This window comes from Melospiza melodia, chromosome 18, assembly GCF_035770615.1.
Source record: "Melospiza melodia melodia isolate bMelMel2 chromosome 18, bMelMel2.pri, whole genome shotgun sequence".
Lineage (NCBI taxonomy): Eukaryota > Metazoa > Chordata > Aves > Passeriformes > Passerellidae > Melospiza > Melospiza melodia.
This window is the reverse complement of record NC_086211.1, coordinates 9048841-9066137: the sequence shown is the minus strand read 5'-3', so window position 1 is coordinate 9066137 and position 17297 is coordinate 9048841. Positions and strand designations below refer to the sequence as shown.

Below are 17297 nucleotides of genomic sequence, written 5' to 3'. Positions count from 1 at the left end.
GCATCTAAGTAAAGGAAAGCTGGATTTTCATCCAGTTCTTCCTAGGTAAAGCCCTCTGCAGCACCACATGCAGCATATAAGTAAAATAAATAAATCTCATATTGCTCTTATATAACTTGCACTTATGTCCTGAATGCAACATTTCAGACTGCAATCCCTCTTGCTTGCTCTAGTGCAGGCTCTGATGGCACGAGTTTAAAATAAAACAAACACAGACCTAATTTAAATGCTACTTTATACTACATTATCATGATTCTACTGCTCTACTCCCCCCACCACAAGCTGCATTTTGAAGTTTTTTGAAACTGTCATTAAACAAATGACAACATCCCCAATTCTTGACAAGCACATAAATCTTGTATCCTTGTATTATTTGCCTTTAAAGTTTAGCCTAGTCAGCACTGTAGAATAAAATATGAGTATGTAATTAGTAAGCAGCATTAGTAATATTAAGGTGAGGCTTACATCAACAGGAATTTACCTTCACATCCACTAGAAATACACTGTAGCTAAAGAAAATAAACATTAACCATAATTATAGTCACTAAGAAGTTCTTCCACCTATATTTTAGGAACCTCTGTTAGTTAAAAGGGCTCAAACTGGGCATAGAAGTACATAGAGGCAGTGCTGTTACAGGCACTAAAAGAAGGATGTGGTTAAAATTTATGAGAGGTTAACATCAGCTATCTCCCTTATCTGAAACAAGCATGATAATGATATCTCAGATTATTTCTCTGTTTTGATCAGTTTGACTTATACTATTCTAGAAAAATACTATACAGCACTGTGTAACAGTAATGTTTGTCAAAGTGCAACATTAGGGGGGTTTTGTTACCTTGCTAATTGAAATTGTTGGAAAACCCCCACAATTCTTGGCAGGGGCTATGCATGAGTGGCTACTATGCAATTGAACCACTATTGTTAGTGTCACCCTAGGCATTACTCTATTTTAAGTAATGAAATGTTTCTTTTCTCATAAACATGTATCTCTTTGTTGTCTTAAAAAAATATTAAAGGTAACAAAAATAACTACCCGATGAAGCTTTAGGCCACAGGAGGTGTTACCTTGCCTTTTGAGTCACAGAATCCAAATAGAGCTCTAAAAGATTAGTCTCCTAGGAAGATTTAGGCTCTAATTTGCATAAATTTGCACAAGGCTATTGCCTGTTTGAATTTGAAGGGCTGAGGTTTTCCATATGAAAATGATGACTCTTACAAATTTTGTAATTAGGATTTAGTCTATATTGTGTCAAGATCTGAAACATTTGAGAAACTTTCTTTTCCCATGCTTTGAAAGATTTCACTGTTACTTGCATTTTCCACAAGCAGTTTCCCCATTTTAATCTCTTTTTTTGCCTCATCTCTCCCACAAAAATCTTCAACTTTCTTCCTACCATAAAGGTCAGAACAAAACAGAGAAAAATACAAGTGAAGAGGTTTTATTTTTCAGTTCACTTTCAGAAATGTCTGCTCCCCAAAAAATAGGTAGCATTTAGTTACTCCAGTTACCTCCTCAGTTTATTTCTCACTGCCTTTGGCAACAAAGACCAGGGTGGGAGATCAATGTGTGATCCAGTCCTCAGGTGCAGAGTGCTGTCTGCGACTTCCATTGCTGACGATGGACAAACAAACCCATCAAAGTTTTTACTAAAGCACCTCCCTTCTCAAAAAGCCCCAAACAAGTCCTTGCCAATGTATTTTAATACATATTAAATAAATACCACTTATCCTTTACATCTACAAGTGTATAAGAAATTTCATGTCTATCCTAACAAATATCTCCATGCTTGCTCATTCAAGCAAATCTGCTTCCTCCAGTCCTGTAGTTTATGGGTCATAATTCTCATGCAAAGCTTCGAGTATTTCCTTGACAAACACGTCAAAAAGCTCAGGATTTAGCACACTTTTACCCTCAAGATTTAACACACCCCCGGCACCGCTCCCCTTTACCACAGAAATTACCGCATCCAGAGACATCCTCACCAGACTCAGGGGTACAGCAACAGGGCCCTTTCTCCACAAGCCGTGGTTCTCACCTCTCCCACCGACTGCATGCTCCTATTTTTAATTTTTTTTAACTCCTATTTTCTCTTGGTCATTTATTTCCTCAGGAGTATTTCCTATGAGTTTGCATAGCTGAGGCAACACAGATGCCCGAGCCCAGCATCACTTGTGCTGCGAGGCTGTGAGCCAGTGTCACGCTCAAGGGCAAGACTTAGGATTTAAAACGGGGTAAAAAACTCTCACTTCGGGGAGCCGGAACGAGGAACGGGGTGTGGAGATAAGAGACCCAAGTGTCCTGTGCCTCAGCACGGCACCGGGGAGCACCGGGGTGGAACGAGGGCAGTGCCACTCCCGCCCGGGCCCCCCGGGCACCTCTGCCCGCGCCAGCCCCCACAGCGCCCGGCGGGCCCGGGCGGAGGGGCCGGCCCGGCCGCACTCACCGCTCATGGTGCCCGCGGGGCTCCGTCCGCCGGAGCCGCCGCTCTCCCGCACAGCCACGGCCGGGCCGGCAGCCACCGCCCGCCCCGGAACCCGCCCGGCGCCCCGGAAGGTAAACACGGCCCCGGGAGCGCCGCGGAGCGCGTCCGACCCGGGGCTCCTCAGCGCGGCCCCGCGCCCTCAGCGCGCCCCGGCCCCGGAGCCGCCCGGCCCCAGGCGGGCAGAGCCGTCCTGAGGGGCAGGAACGCTGCACCGCCAAAGGAACGGTGAGAAAAGTGGAGATAACCCCGCATGTGCTGTGCGGGGTGGAAGCTCGGAAAGGCTTGTTAAATAAAACCAAAAAGATGATAATAACAAATTTCTTAAGTCTCTAGGCCTATTTGAGAGGTGTTGGCCCTGTGTGGCCAAAACCACACAGAGCGCCTAACTCCCAACTCACCCCAAACCTTGTGTCAGTCTCCTAATGATGCTGTAACCGATCATTTGTAGATTTCAAGCAATGAAATACTTCAATTCCTCATTCATGCAGGAACCTGAAGTAGAATGTTAGCTACAAATAAAGATGATTGTTGTTGTGGTTGTTGACTTTTCCAGGAATAAAATTGTGGCCTAATATTGGGAAAGTAACATTAATGCTTGCAAAGCAAGGTGACAGAAATATATTCCTAATTTTAGGCCACAGAGTGGTCTAGTACGACTAATCACCCATCCTTGTAAATGTAACAAGGGTAAGTAAAAAAAAATGAATGAAAGAGAAATAAATCTCAGTCTGAAAACACTTGGCTCTGAAAGGAAAGCCTGCAGGAAATACATGGGATTGCAGGGATTGCAGTGAAGGCCAGGAGCTGGACATCAGTGACCCTTGTGGGTTCCTTCTGACTCAGGACATTCTGTGATTCTGTGGTCTGTGCTCCCCAGCACCACCAGCATCCCTTAGGGTAAACCAGGGACATCTTCTGAACCCAGGGGCCTCCATACTCTACAGGGTATCCATCTTTAGAACATTCCTATTTCAAGTGCTGAAATTACTCAAGAGTGGGGATGTACTGTAGGTCTTCGTTTCTGCCTATTGGAAGAGTCCTGTGTACCATCAAGTAGTTTTTGGCACAAGATCTGAGTCTAACATGAACATACATATTTGCAAACTTGTTTATTTTGTATATATGTGCTGTAAGTAGGTATAATCTCTAAAGGCAGAAAAAGCTGTCCTATGTAAGGACTTTCTGAAATTAAAAGTTCCAATAACTAGTTGAGTGTCTGAGGTTACTGTAGAAATACTTGACTAATGAAATACTAGAATTAGAAATAATGGCAATATTAATGCAAACACAATGGGAGATCTCCAAGGATGATGCAAATACTCTTCATTCTCCACTGACTGCAAGTATTAAGGTTTACAGCTATACTGGAATAACTCATTTATTATTACTCAGTACAAATACACTTCTCTCCCAGTCATCCAACACCCAGAACATAGTTGCAATAATCAAAAGATTTGGTAGTAACTAGAACAGTAGCTCGTTCTTCAGTAGCTGGTAATGGAAATGAAGTTTCACAGCCAGTCTGAGGTTTCACCAAGCTACAGTCACTGCAAGTGCATTCTTCCACTGAATACATTAATGTTTCACTTGGAGGTGTGTGTCTGATTTCTTCTGTGTTCACACTGCTTTCAGTATTAGCCTTGAGAACGTTGTTTGGCTCCACAGAGGAGTCTGTAATATACAGAAGTTAATTTAGTACATACATCATGCAATACTGAACAAAGAGCTGTTAAAGGTCCAGATTTCATTATGGTCCAACTATGTTCCAACCTCAGTGAAATTTTTAGATATAGTGAAAGTTTTAAGATGTACATATGATAATATTTTGTTCTATGACAACACAACCTTCTACTTCAGAATAAACATTGAAATAATTCAACACATTTTCTAATCAGTTATTATTTATTGTCTGAAAACTCACAAATATTTGCAAAATGGAAAAAACCTTTTTTCACCTTCACAAAATGTACCACATATGCTTCTCACAGACTACAATATTAAATAAAATAATTTAAAGTCTTATAAAATGAAAAGCTAATATTGAATGTGTATCCTCTGCCTGGGAACACTTCCTTTTGCATTCAGTGAGGGTGAAACCCTTATGAAGTTTTTTGCTTTTAAGTTTTCATAAATGATTTCTCAAACAGCAGCAAGTAAGCTGGGTATGAATATACAACACAATCCTCACAGGATCCAGAGCCAACAAAGAGAAATTGCTGCTTTTGCAAGTCAACATCTGGATATTTATTCCCTGATAACTATGAGAATTTCATGGAGACTGTTTGAGGAATACCAAACAATCCAACAAAGACCAAACAACCCAACAAAGACAGTCCTGAGAATCTAGAATATATACAATGGTTTTACATGTTAAGAGTAGCTAAAATGTACAATGATCTAAATTATTTGATTAAGAATGTATTCACCTGTGTTTTGCAGTTTTTGTTGCTTTAGGTGCTTCCATTTAAACAAGACCATTAAGGTAAACAGAGTGAGTATTAAAATCAACCCTGTGCCCAAACAAATCCAAAGGATTCCACTCGAATCGGTACCTTGTGAAACAAAAGAGATGCATTACATTAATCATAAACAACAACTCATGTGCAGTAAACATGTCCAACACATCAAACCTGAGTGTAAAACACAAGATGAAGATGCCCAGCACGGGCACAGAGGATTGCAGAAGTTTACTTACTCTTCTCACAGTAGTTTTCACAGGAGGGCGGGGGTGCGCTGGAACACCGCAGGTGACAAGGAGTACAAGAGAGCAGCAAATTATCAAAGTATTCATTTTTGGGGCACTGTGCCATCAGGAGCAGTAATTATGGAACTACAAAGCCACAGAAATTGTAAAAGAGTGAGGATCATCTACAGAAGGCTTCTGAGTTCTCAGTTTGAGCAACTCTAAGAACAGCTAGCAGTAAAAATGGACTTCTATCACAGCTCCACTACATGGGATCATGTTACAGAAAAAGGATTTAACTCTGAGGTCCCCAAGGAATGACTGTTCCTTTTTTGGCAATTCACAATCTTAGAAAAACTGAGCAGCTGCACCAAGATAGTTTTCAATGTAAATTTTGTCTGAAACAGAAAATGGTTATTTATAGAAGATGTTTCTAGAGCAGGTGCTAAGTACTACAAACTGTAGAGAAGAAAGTTCTCCAAGCAGGAGCTCATAATAATTGTTCTTGTCTCTAAAACTGGGTTTTTTTTTTCATGGTGATTGCTTCTCAATTCTGAATTAGCCTCATTTATCACCTAATAGGACTTGATTGGGATTTTTGCTTAGTTCATTTTGGGGGTTTTAGCTATTTTTATTTTTTTTTGCTTATAACCACATTTCTATGCAAAATTTAATATTATTACACTCTAATCATGAAAGAAATGCTATATTAATATTTTACAATTTTGATTCAAAACATCATCTGCATTTTTCACTTCTTTTTCCATAATACAGAACTGTCCTTGGGCTAAAACTGGAGTACCCAACACAGAAAAGTAAGTTTATAGGACATCTTCTTCCCACCCAGGTAGAGGTATATACAGTGAATGTAACATTTGTGAAAATGCATTTGGTCTCCTCACAGAAAAAATAAAAATCTTTGACTACAATCTGTCACAATGAAAGTAGCTTACACAGCTAATTTGTATCTTGATATTTTATTCTAATAGAATTTATTTTAAATACAAAGTTAACTAATTTCTAGCAATTAGAAGTGTTAGAAATTAGTTAATTTCTAGCAAGTAGCAATAACTGCCTCTATCCAGTATCACTGCCACAGACAGATCAGAATTACAGGCTCTCTTTCTTTATCATATTTAAGTTAATTGCCTTTTTCACTACAGAAATATAAAAGGAAAACATTGTATAAGGAGCTGTAATTTCAAACCACATTACTATGAGACTCATTTTCCCACAAAATGCACCATGTGGAAATACACAAACTGTTTTTAGTGGAGCAGTCTAACAGATCTGTATTCTGGTCTCTGGCAGATGGAAATGCTCATTGTGGCTTCTGCACTTGTTTCCATGGGCCAGGTGCACAGCTCAAGGCTTTCTATCACAGGCTTTTCTCCCTCTTCAAGATTAGTGGATAAACAGGAATTGATGAACTCTGATTTAGGTGTGACAGAAGAAAATAAGGGTAGAGACTGTGGGTTATGCCAGAACTTTCTCTAGGAAGTCAGTGCTGGTGCTGAAGTCATAAAACTGGTTCTGCCTTGCTCCCTACAATCACACTGTGGGGGAAGAAACCTCAGTTATGGCTGCAATACCATCCTTGGCTCTGATGAAGCACCATTTGGTACTTTATGCACAGAGTAATTTCAGGTTTTGCTTTTAAGATGCTGTTTAGCCTTTTCAGCCATGGAGAGGACAATCACATTCTCAACAGTGATCTCAAGAAAGCAGATACTCATGAAACCTCTTCATGATACTCATGACACCACTTCATGGTACCCACAGGTACAGTAAGTGATTTTCAGGACAGACACGCTGATCCAACTCTTTAAGCTTTTATCTACTGACTTCTGTGAAAGATGCCAGCCCTTGCTGCACTCCTGGGTTGCTGTTTCAGGGATGCAACACCTTGCATTTGTCTGTTGGACTTTGTGATGCACTCCTGCTCCACGTGTTGCTGTGATGTATCCTACAACTGATATCTGCTCAATATGATATTGCTACTATTCATAAAAACTGTAAAGGGACTTTGCAAGAGAAATGTTGATCTAAAAGCAAGGAAAGAAATAACAAAATGAGCCTGTGTCTGGAGGTCACCAAAGATGTGGTTAGATTATATACAGATAAGCTGATTAAATGTCTTAGTGTTAGTGAAAGGGATAGTCCTGCTCTTCACTCTGTATACTCTGAAACGTGAGGAAGGGCTGGAGGGTTTACCTGACCACATGGCAAACAGCTTGAAATTCATTAATCCAGCCAGTTCATGGAGTTTTACATCCTAGGCCCTGGAAAAAAGGCCAGAAACAACACAGAAAAAGAATATATATATAAACAGCTGATCACCTACTGGCAACATGCAACTAAGTCCACCACAGAAATCCACATTTGGTGAACTAATGCACCAATGTCTTTATTTGAAAAGTCCTGTCAAACTCTAAGTACAGTAGAAATTCATTTATGCCTAATTATTTGAGATTGTATATATAGGATAATAAGATATTGTGGCAGAAATGCTTTCTCTCCCAGTTGGCCAGAAAGTTTTCCTATATGGCTGGTTAGAGTTCAAACATATTTCTTGTAAGACACAAAGTAAATACAAAGTAGTCTCATGTTTTCAGTCAAACTCTAGGAAACTTCCCCCCAAGTAAAAGGCACAGTACAGCTCATTTCATCAGAGCTCTGGAGAATGATGCTGTCTCTTACAGCAATAATTCTCCCTCTACAGTTGGACCACTATTTCCCAAAGCTTACAGCCTCTAAGGATAAACTAATTTTTTTGACAGTTGTGCCCCAAACCACAAATCCTTGCTAATTAAGCAATACATTTTTCACACATTGGAAACTGGGGAGCAATGACAGTAAAGGGTCTCTACTGTGTCATTCCTTTAAGCTGCCACCACTCAAGTCCCAGCCTTTTCCCCTTAGCTGTACACAGTGCCAGTGATGTGTGCAATGACAAAACACAGGCAACAAATGGTTCAAAAAACTGTGAGGAATTATGGTTGTCATGGCCTGCTGCCCTTGGTCCCTGCACATGCTAACATTCAGAAGTTCCTCTCCTCAAAGGCATAAAGCAAGCATGTAATCAATTGATCTTGATAAGCAATAGATCCCACTGACAGATCCCACTACACATCTAAAGCACACATTATTTCAAAATCTATGTCCAGGAGTAAGAAAGACATTTTCTACCTTAACAGGGTTTTTGTCCAACCTTCAGTTTTGAGTAATTTTGATAGCAAGGAGCTTATATTTAAAAACAAACAAACAAACAAACGACCCTTTAAGCACTTTTTTGGGAGAAGTGTACTTTAATATGAGATGCTTTATACCTGAATTGAGAAGCTGTTTATAAAGTAAAGTATTGGATTCAGCCAACAAATGAAACAAAAACCAGAAGCATTAAGAATAAATTCATTAAGTGACATTAAGGTTATTTTTACTTAGAAACTGTAGTTATGTTATGTTAATAATTGTTCCACTGCCTTGTACAATACACATTAAATCCTCTAAGCAGAACACCAATTTGTTATATGTAGACTATGCAAACACACATAAAAATGAGATGATGGTATGGAATGATGGTTCTCCTACAGTGATATTTACCTTTAGAGAATAATAAATATATGCCTTACTTACCAGTAAAGTTACATTTCAGCTCTTGTTCAGTTATGGGACTTAGAGAGCTTGCACTGGCTTTCCAAACAATTACATGTTGATGCTAATAAATGCTCTCTTCTTTTAATTTGATTTTCCTTCAAAAGGATGGCAGAAATTAGCAGAGTTGGACAAAATAAGAAAGGATTTATCAACTACAATAATCATTTAACCATAAATCACAAAGTATTGCCAGGGAAGTATTTCTGTAGTTCCATTACTCTAACTGAAATTCAAAAACTCCCCAAGACATCCTCTAAGAATAATTCAGACAAGTTAAGTTGGCCTGCTGGAGTTGGCATCCTTACAGAGAGCAATGGGAAAAAATGCAAGAAGAGAAGTATCAACTGCAGAAACAACAGGAAGAAAAAAGAGAAAAGGAAAACCAATTCTCAGATTTGTTTCTAAAATGTTTCTGTCTGACTCAGGAGTCACATCTGGGGACAATTTATAAAGACCAGTATAAATTATATTTTCTGATTGTTGTTTAGAAGAATGGTTTTAGTACTGACAGTTCTAGTAGGAGATCAAATTGCTGAACAGGATTTCAAAAAAATCAAATCACTTTTACTGGTGAAGAGAGTACAGGTGAAGGGAGCCCAGCAGAGCAGGAGCTTTGGAGCTGAAATTCCCATTGCAGTTGTACACAGACATACACAAATTCACACTGGAGCTGTACACAGACATACACAAATGTTTCAGCAGGACACCTCCAGTTCCATGTTGCTCTGGCAGAAATGGGCACACCAAGCACTGAACATCCAGCCAGAGCATTTCCTGCCATGAACCCAAACTTGACTGTTAGTTTTGTTAAACATCTGAAGAAACTCAAGAGTTCCAGAAATCCTTGTCAGTTCTTATTTGTGACATTTAAATTGATATTACGTGACAGAAATCAGTCAAGAAAAATTTTATCTTTCACTAATTTGAAAAAAGCTATTGTGTCTAAGCCAATATAATAAAATGAGAACTTTGGATGGAAAATCAAAGTAAGTAATATCATCCTGTCAATGATTAAAGACTGAAATTCATCTTTCACAGAACAATAACTTGAGATCTGTTTACCACACATAACTTAAACAACAAAGTTTTGTTCTGGCATTGCTTCAGGGTTTCTCTGTTGAAGCTTGTGCCAACTTTTTTGCCTGACTGTACTTCAGAAATTCTGCTGGCACAATTACATAGCACTTACCAAGAGAAAGAGGGTTTTCTGCTAGGAGTATAACATTCCCTCCACAAACAGCATTAGCTAGGCTGACAAAGGAATTCTTCTGGTTGTATAGTTGCTTCTACATTGATGGCTTTGTGCTGGCACAGCTCTTTTTTTCCCACTCACTAAGGCCACTGACCTACACTGTCAAATCTTACATTACAGGCTTGTTCTGATCCTCTCCAATTCTCTAAAGCTATTTACAGAATAAATCCCCAAAAAAAGTCTCTTATAAATCACCTCACCTCAACAGTCCTAAAAATCTGTAAGACCAATGTACATACCAAAAAACATCAGTTTTTCTTCTCAAAAGTTATTACACTTCAAGGAACAGCAGTCTTATAGACAGTCATCTCCTAAAACAGTGTTAAAACTTTCTGAAACAGTTCTTTTCAGAAATCCATCTTTGTGAAGTGCATGCTTTGACTGTATGGCTGGGAGGAGATAAGCTGTTCTAGGAATGGGGTACACACTGCTAGTAAATAAAAGAATGGAGCTATTAAAGGGTTCATCATGTTCATTAACTTTTACAAGCTGCACAGAACTATGCTGCTCTTAGACAAAATATTGTTTAATGTCATTTGCACACAGAGCAAAAACAAGAACAATGTGGATTTTGCCTGTTTGGTTCAGCACATTTTAATTAGACCACAGCTTTGAAAAGAGTGATGTTGCTGGTGCTACAATGAGTATTTCCAAAATGGATTAAAGAGCAAAACAACAGAAGAGAAAATGTTCATTTAAAATAGTGATTAAAATAACAATAGTATAAACACAGTCAATTAAATCACAGACAGCTTCTGTGTCCCCCACTGTGTTCAAAGCTGACTTAGCTAGGAACCAGCTCATGGAACAGAGGAAGTGCACAGCCCAGGAAAGCAGTCCTAATAGCCTGCAAACCCTTGGGACAAAGAAGACACCATTTCATTTTTCTGACATCCCACATGTGCCAGAATAGTTATGTAACCACTAAGGACAATGCATAAAAAAGGAATTGTGCAAGCAAGTTTGGATTAAGCCAATGCTTGTTAGAATGCCAGTGACATTTTTGTGTTGGTACAACAGTTTTTACAAAATGCAAATATCATTTATTTCTTCATGTAAACACATTTTGTGTTGGAAAAATAATTTCTTATGTGCTACTATTTTAGTGATTTTGCAGGTGGACAAAATAAACTGAAAATCATCAGCAGTATAATGCCAACAGGAGTACTGAAGTTACAACAAAAATAAATGTGCAGGAACAATTATGAATTATGTGGAGTGTTCGGCATACACTAAAGTCTAACAAATATTTGTTCTGGTAATTTTAGCCAAATTCTCTAGCTATTCAGAGGTTTGAGTAATGTACATTCATTTTTTTCAAATTCTCATGTACAGCATCACAGTGTCAATGTGTGCTCTCTCTCAAGACAGGAGGGAAATTGTAATTGATTCAGCCACCACTACTCCAGAATAATTCCCCATGCAAATTGCTGTCTCTGGAATAAGAATACTGGCACAGAACACTTTTAGAGTAATTAAGCTTATTTAGAAACAAGCTCACTATTTCATTCTCACAATTCCATAATGAAGTAATTATTTTCTGCAACAATGTTAACATGTTAACTAGCCATAGAAGAGCAGCTTTAAAAATCCCATGATGCTGTTATTCTTCCTTCATAACAATAATGCCATTCTGCTTTAGTCATTTCTGAAACTAAAATCTTAAGGGATCTCTAATGGACAACATGCTCCCTCAACTGGAATTCCAGAGAATTAGAAAGTTGAAGAGAAAGCACATGAAAATCCCACATGGAACCAGTTCTCTATTTCCCCCTCCCTTGAGACAGACAGCGTGTAAAACTGTCCATATAAAACTTAAGTGTTACAAAACTCTTTATATTTATAAAGCAGGAGATCTGGCCTGGAGTTACTACAGCATCCAGCAGCTCCTCCATGTCAGGGAGTCCCTGCATGTCAGAAAGGGAATAAAGAGTGTGTTAATCCCAGCCACTCCTCAGCACACCTGTGCTCCAGCCCCTTCCCCAGCTCTGCTCCTTTCTCTGACATGACCCAGCACCTCCATGTCCAGTTCTTGTCATGAGAGCTGGACACAGCACTCAAGGTGTGGCCTCAGCAGTGACTGTGCTGGTCCTGCTGGCCATGCTGCTTCTAAGGAAGCAAAAGGTGAATTTTCTAATCAAAATATTGCTGATCTAAAAGAAAGCATAAGAACATAAAAACAGAGGTCTGGATTGTGCTTCACAAGATTTCTTTTCAGCTGCTTCAGTATTTTGATTGACATGATGCCTCCTCCCACCAAGCCTACACCTGGCTTTCAGATCTCTGAAACCACAATCTCTGCCTTTCTTCCAAATAGATTCCTGTCTGTAACCTTCCTAGCCCCTGGTCACTGTTTACATCACTGAAGTGATCTCACCCTTCCCTTCCTTGGATGTGCGTTCTTTGCTCAGCACATTCCTTCCACATTAAGCAATCCCTCTGCTATTTACAACATTTTAAGTGTCACAGGTTTATAAATACACACAGGTTCTTCACAATGTGCACACCTAAATCCCCATCTTTGTTTCTTTTGAGCTTTCATAGCAAGAAACCCACACACACAACAGTTTTGACAGAAAAACTACTTACCTAAACTACTCTCCCACTCCTATTTTTCAGTCTGGAGTCTCACAGTATCAAAACCACAGAAGAAATTCTGTCTAAGCAGGAACTGCACTGCCTGTGCATTCAAAGAGAGGCATTGTGAGCAAAGATCCAACAAGAACCCACCTTACACATCTCTGAGACCTAAACAATACAGGGTAACTAAGCAATAGATCACACAGCTGAGAACTCTGAGCCTCCAGTTAGAGTCAGCTGATAAAAGGGATGGCACTTGCAAAAAAGACCTTTCAGTCTTTCTTTTTAGAGAATAAAGGTTGTGTATACACATAGAAGTGAGAGACACACATGACATTTTTAAAAATAATGAGCTGGGCATGTGAGGTGTTTGAGAGCTGAGAAGATGGGCACAAAACTACAAACTGGCATTTTGGTGCAGCAATTCAAGTATTTCTTTTGCTATCTAAAAGAAAACCAATTAACTTTATGCCATTTTTGAAGCCTGCAGTATGTGTTTAATTGCTCCAAAAGGAGCCATCAAAAAAGGCTTTAACTAGATTGGAACCCTCAAATAGAAGAATCCAGCTCCAAAGTACTCATTGCCAACCCACAATGAAATGTGAGACAAATTCTAAATTCCTTTGCAGATGTGGACTAATTCTATGATGGGACTGTGAAATAGAGCTTATGCTCTAGTGCTACATTTGGAAAACCAAAGAAGACTTTTATTTGAAATTCTTCCAATGAAATAGCTTCAAATACATTTCCATGAGGGAATTCATGGACTGCAGTTCTGCCAGTGCCCAGCACAGGGAGAGGAACAGGCCAGAAAGAGCGTTTGTTAAATAGCAGTGTTGGAACAACAAATCAGTAAAAAGATGTTTCCAGGGCAAGATGTCTTAGTTTGGATTAGACATGGTCTTGTGTAAATATAAAAGCCTCTTTATTCACTGACACTTCCACGAGCACCAGTAAAGCTTAGGAGAGACTTGGCTCTTAATGAGGCCATCATGCTGAAACAGTTGAGTTTTCTATTCTCTACTTCTCAGCTACACCTCCCCAGACTACCTGGAGAGAGAATCTGCCAGGCTTTAAGAACATTGTTTTATACATTTCTGGCACCTAGTCAAACTTGTAATAATTTACCTCTTACCTCCTGTCCTTTCTTTTTCCTAAGTAAATAACTTGTTCCTTTGGCTTTGTTTCTAAAGGCTCTTTCTGACTTCAAAGCAATTCTAAATACCAGGCTACTCATTTAGGTGCATAGCTACTGTACATATTTGAATACCTTTAAATATCAGGGTATGGCTCACAGTGTGTCACCCAATCCCAGCTTGCTGCCACACCAGAAAGGGAAGTTCTATTCCTTTCCTGCTCCTCCCAGTCTCAGCCAAAATGTTTCTTCCCATGTTGCAGTAGCTCAGGAAGTTGATGTCAAGGTAAACTGAGTCAATTAAATCATAACTCAAACCTAAAACAACTCTCTTCCCATTTTAAGGCTGTTGGTAGTTCATGGAATTTTAAAAACTTACCGGTTGGTGGTGAGCAAGTATCTTCTTGAAGCTGTTCACCTGTTTGGAGCTTTCTAGTGAAATCCATCTTTCTCTTCTGCTTCACATGGCTAAAGCATTGGTACTTCACAGGTGTCCCTGCCAGGCTGCAAAGTGCTTGTGGGAGCTTGGGTGGAAGTTCCTGCCACAGTACAGACCATTGTTTCTCATGCCATGTGAACTGAGCCCTCCACTTCACTGCTGCAGGACTGACTCACCACAGACTGCAGATCAGTGCTGAAGCTGCCTTGGGATAGTTTATTGTATTAATAACTTGCTCTCACCAAAAAATAAGTCCTGTTCCCCAATCTTACTTCATACCAGCCCTGGCATTTGTCAAATGCATCTTATTTGATTCAGCTGAGTAGCCCAGGAGGAAAAAGGAAGTGGATTGTTCTGTCACTAAATGTAATGAGCTGGACAGACTCTGCACAGGGTCTCAGAGCTCAGAGGCAGCACAAGGATGGAAGAACTGCAGTTGTGGGGGAACAATTTCTTTGCCCCTCAGTCATCATAGGTTAACCCTAAGTTGGGCCAGACTCCTCTTTTCTAAGCAATCTTGATCACTTAAGTCATTCATGACATGGGGATGGATTTATGTGGGTGGTTCTCAATAAGAAAAGCATTTTAGCATTTATTAAATGCTAAATAGAGCTGGTATATTTATTCTGAACATTTTGATGCAGAAGAGATTTAAACAAGAAAAGCTTTAATAATGCTTTAAAACCTCAAGCAAACAGGACCATTTACACTCCAGTGGACATTTTGCCAGTAAAATTATCATAATTCCACTTTTGTTTTGAGTACCAGCTGTTCCAAAGTGGAAAAACAAACTACTAGCCCAGTTAAAAATGTAGTGTTTGAGTTTACACAATTCCATGTGTGACAGCCTGAAAAACAGGTTGGTACACTCTGAAGGACATCTGGCATCTTTTGAAATTCTGTGGACTAATTGTTTATATCCTAGCAAGAACCTAGGGAATAAGTACCTGTCAAGGAAGGAACAAAGGTTGTGAAACACAACTAATTCTTTTCCCCTGAAATCAGTGGTAATATGCACTTCTGCACCTCAGATCAAACACATATTTGGCCCTACTCCCCCTACACAAACAAAAAAAAAATTATCACAACTCAGAAAATGATAAAAAATTATCAAAACTCACCGCTTCATGAGCCATCACAAAGAAGGCAAACTTCAAAAACCTTCAAGAAATTTTTTTAATGAATGCCAAAAAGTGTGCAAGAATTGCTGTGTCTGTGCTGATCATCTTAAGGTACATCTCAACTGCTCAGGAAAGGCAGCTCCTGCCTCCAGTTGGGGCTTTCCTGACCTCTAGGCTGTGTCAGGGCTCAAACCAAACACCAGCATTGCACTCATTATAAACCTGTTCCATGCTCACAGGGACAGTAAAAAGTGTTCAGTAACAAGTCACTCTGTCAGCAAAATGCAGGCAGCTTGCTCTCCAGTGCAGCTCCAGCTATTATTCAACACCAGTAATCCCTGAGTGCTGAAATGCTGCTACCTTGTTTCTGTATTATGTGAAATGTATCAGACACCTCCTGGCTAATAAATGTCACCTAAAAAGGTTAGAACTAAAAGAAAACAAACCCAAACAATGCACTGTGTACTACTTTTCCTTTTGTTAAACAGAAAAGTGATTGCCATGCACAGCTGGGACTTACTGGCAGCTTGACAAAATTTCAAATATTACAACAGTAGCACAGGTGAGACTCTTCATTAATTACACTCGATTGAAAAATAGACACTGACAATGTCTGAAAACTGGAGAGTAACTCTGAACAGGGTTAGGGTGAACATCTTGGTGGTGCTTGAAGGAAAGGCTTCCACTTAGGCACAGATTTTTAGTCTCTCATTATAAGTGATGGTTTTTCTTCCAAAATGAACTTTCTGTGGTGTTAGTGGGGCTTTGGTTTTGTTGGGTTTTGGGTTTTTCTTTTCTTTTTTTTTTTTTTTTTGCTTTTGTAAGTGCTACCCTGCACACTAATGTTTTCCCTGGTTATGATCTGTTGGAAGCCCATATTTCCATTAATATCTGTAGAAGTTTTTGTTTGTCCATGCTCCACATGTTGCTGCTGGTGTGCAGCCAGAAACCCTCTGGTTTTCATGTCAGGATTACATTACACAAACGCCCCTTCAGGAGAGCTTTTGTTCTCCGACCAAAACTGCCCAGGACTCTGTACCAAAGGGACATCTTGCATTTTTAATTCTAAGATCACCTGCTTTAAAACAACCCTGTAATCTGTCCTAGAATGTTCTGATATGAATAATGCAGCAGATGACTCGCTCCTCACATGTTGGCACTCCAAGAAACTCCCAAGTATTTGCTTTGTGTAGTTTTAAACACACTGTACCTTATGAGACAAAATGCTGCCACAACCAAAATCTACTTGTTTCCCCTCTGTTCTGCACTGTTGCCTCCAAATATACTTAACTTCAAGCCATGTTTTTTGGGTTTGTTTGTTGAGATTTTGTTTTAAAAACTTCTAAGAGTCATACTAGTGGAAGGAGGGCCTCAGTATTTGCAAAGTCCTACTGACTCTGGCTTAAATGGATGGGCTTTTTACATTATAGCAACCAAGTGAAAGTGTCCTATGGGATGAGCAAAATTGGAACTTTCCCTGCATCCTGTCCACTTCTGGCTGGACAGGTAGGACCCCGTTCCCTCCTGCATCCCGTAGGACGCCGTGTGCTCCCCCAGCTTCCCCGGGAGCTCTGCAGCCGCCTCAGCTCTCCGGGACGGGTTCGGTGGGAAGCGACGGGAGCTGACCCGGGCGGTTCCGGTCCCGCCTGTCCTGTCCCTGTGCACCCCTGCTGCCCAGGACGGGTTCGGTGTGTTCTGGGAGCTGACCCGGGCGGTTCCGGTCCCGCCTGTCCTGTCCCTGTGCACCTCAGTCCCCAGGACGGGTTCGGTGTGTTCTGGGAGCTGACCCGGGCGGTTCCGGTCCCGCCTGAGGCGTTCGCGCCAACTCTGCGTTCCGCATCCCCCTGGAAGAGGGGGCGGAGCCGGCAGGGACGCACGGCGCTCGCGGGGACCGCCGGGAGTTGCAGTTCCTGAGCGCGCAAGTAACACAGGCAACTCCATTTCCC

The 17297-nt window shown here is 40.3% G+C and overlaps 2 protein-coding genes across 3 annotated transcripts in view; both read right to left on the bottom strand.

Moving 5' to 3' along the window:
- SNX29 (sorting nexin 29) overlaps nucleotides 1-2511 on the bottom strand; it is a 100925-nt gene extending 98414 nt beyond the window's left edge. For both annotated transcript variants that reach the window (XM_063171043.1, XM_063171044.1), the window contains exon 1: nucleotides 2446-2511. In XM_063171043.1, the coding sequence (XP_063027113.1) occupies nucleotides 2446-2452 (7 nt within the window). In that variant the 5' untranslated portion in view covers nucleotides 2453-2511. The remainder of the gene's footprint in view (nucleotides 1-2445) is intronic.
- A 1249-nt stretch (nucleotides 2512-3760) lies between these two features.
- TNFRSF17 (TNF receptor superfamily member 17) lies at nucleotides 3761-14237 on the bottom strand. The gene is made up of 4 exons (XM_063171453.1): nucleotides 14171-14237; nucleotides 5180-5305; nucleotides 4911-5036; nucleotides 3761-4155 (listed from the first exon to the last, which is right to left on the bottom strand). The coding sequence occupies exons 1-4, from the start codon at nucleotides 14235-14237 to the stop codon at nucleotides 3899-3901; spliced, it is 576 nt and encodes a 191-aa protein (XP_063027523.1). The 3' UTR covers nucleotides 3761-3898.
- Nucleotides 14238-17297: the final 3060 nt, after the last annotated feature.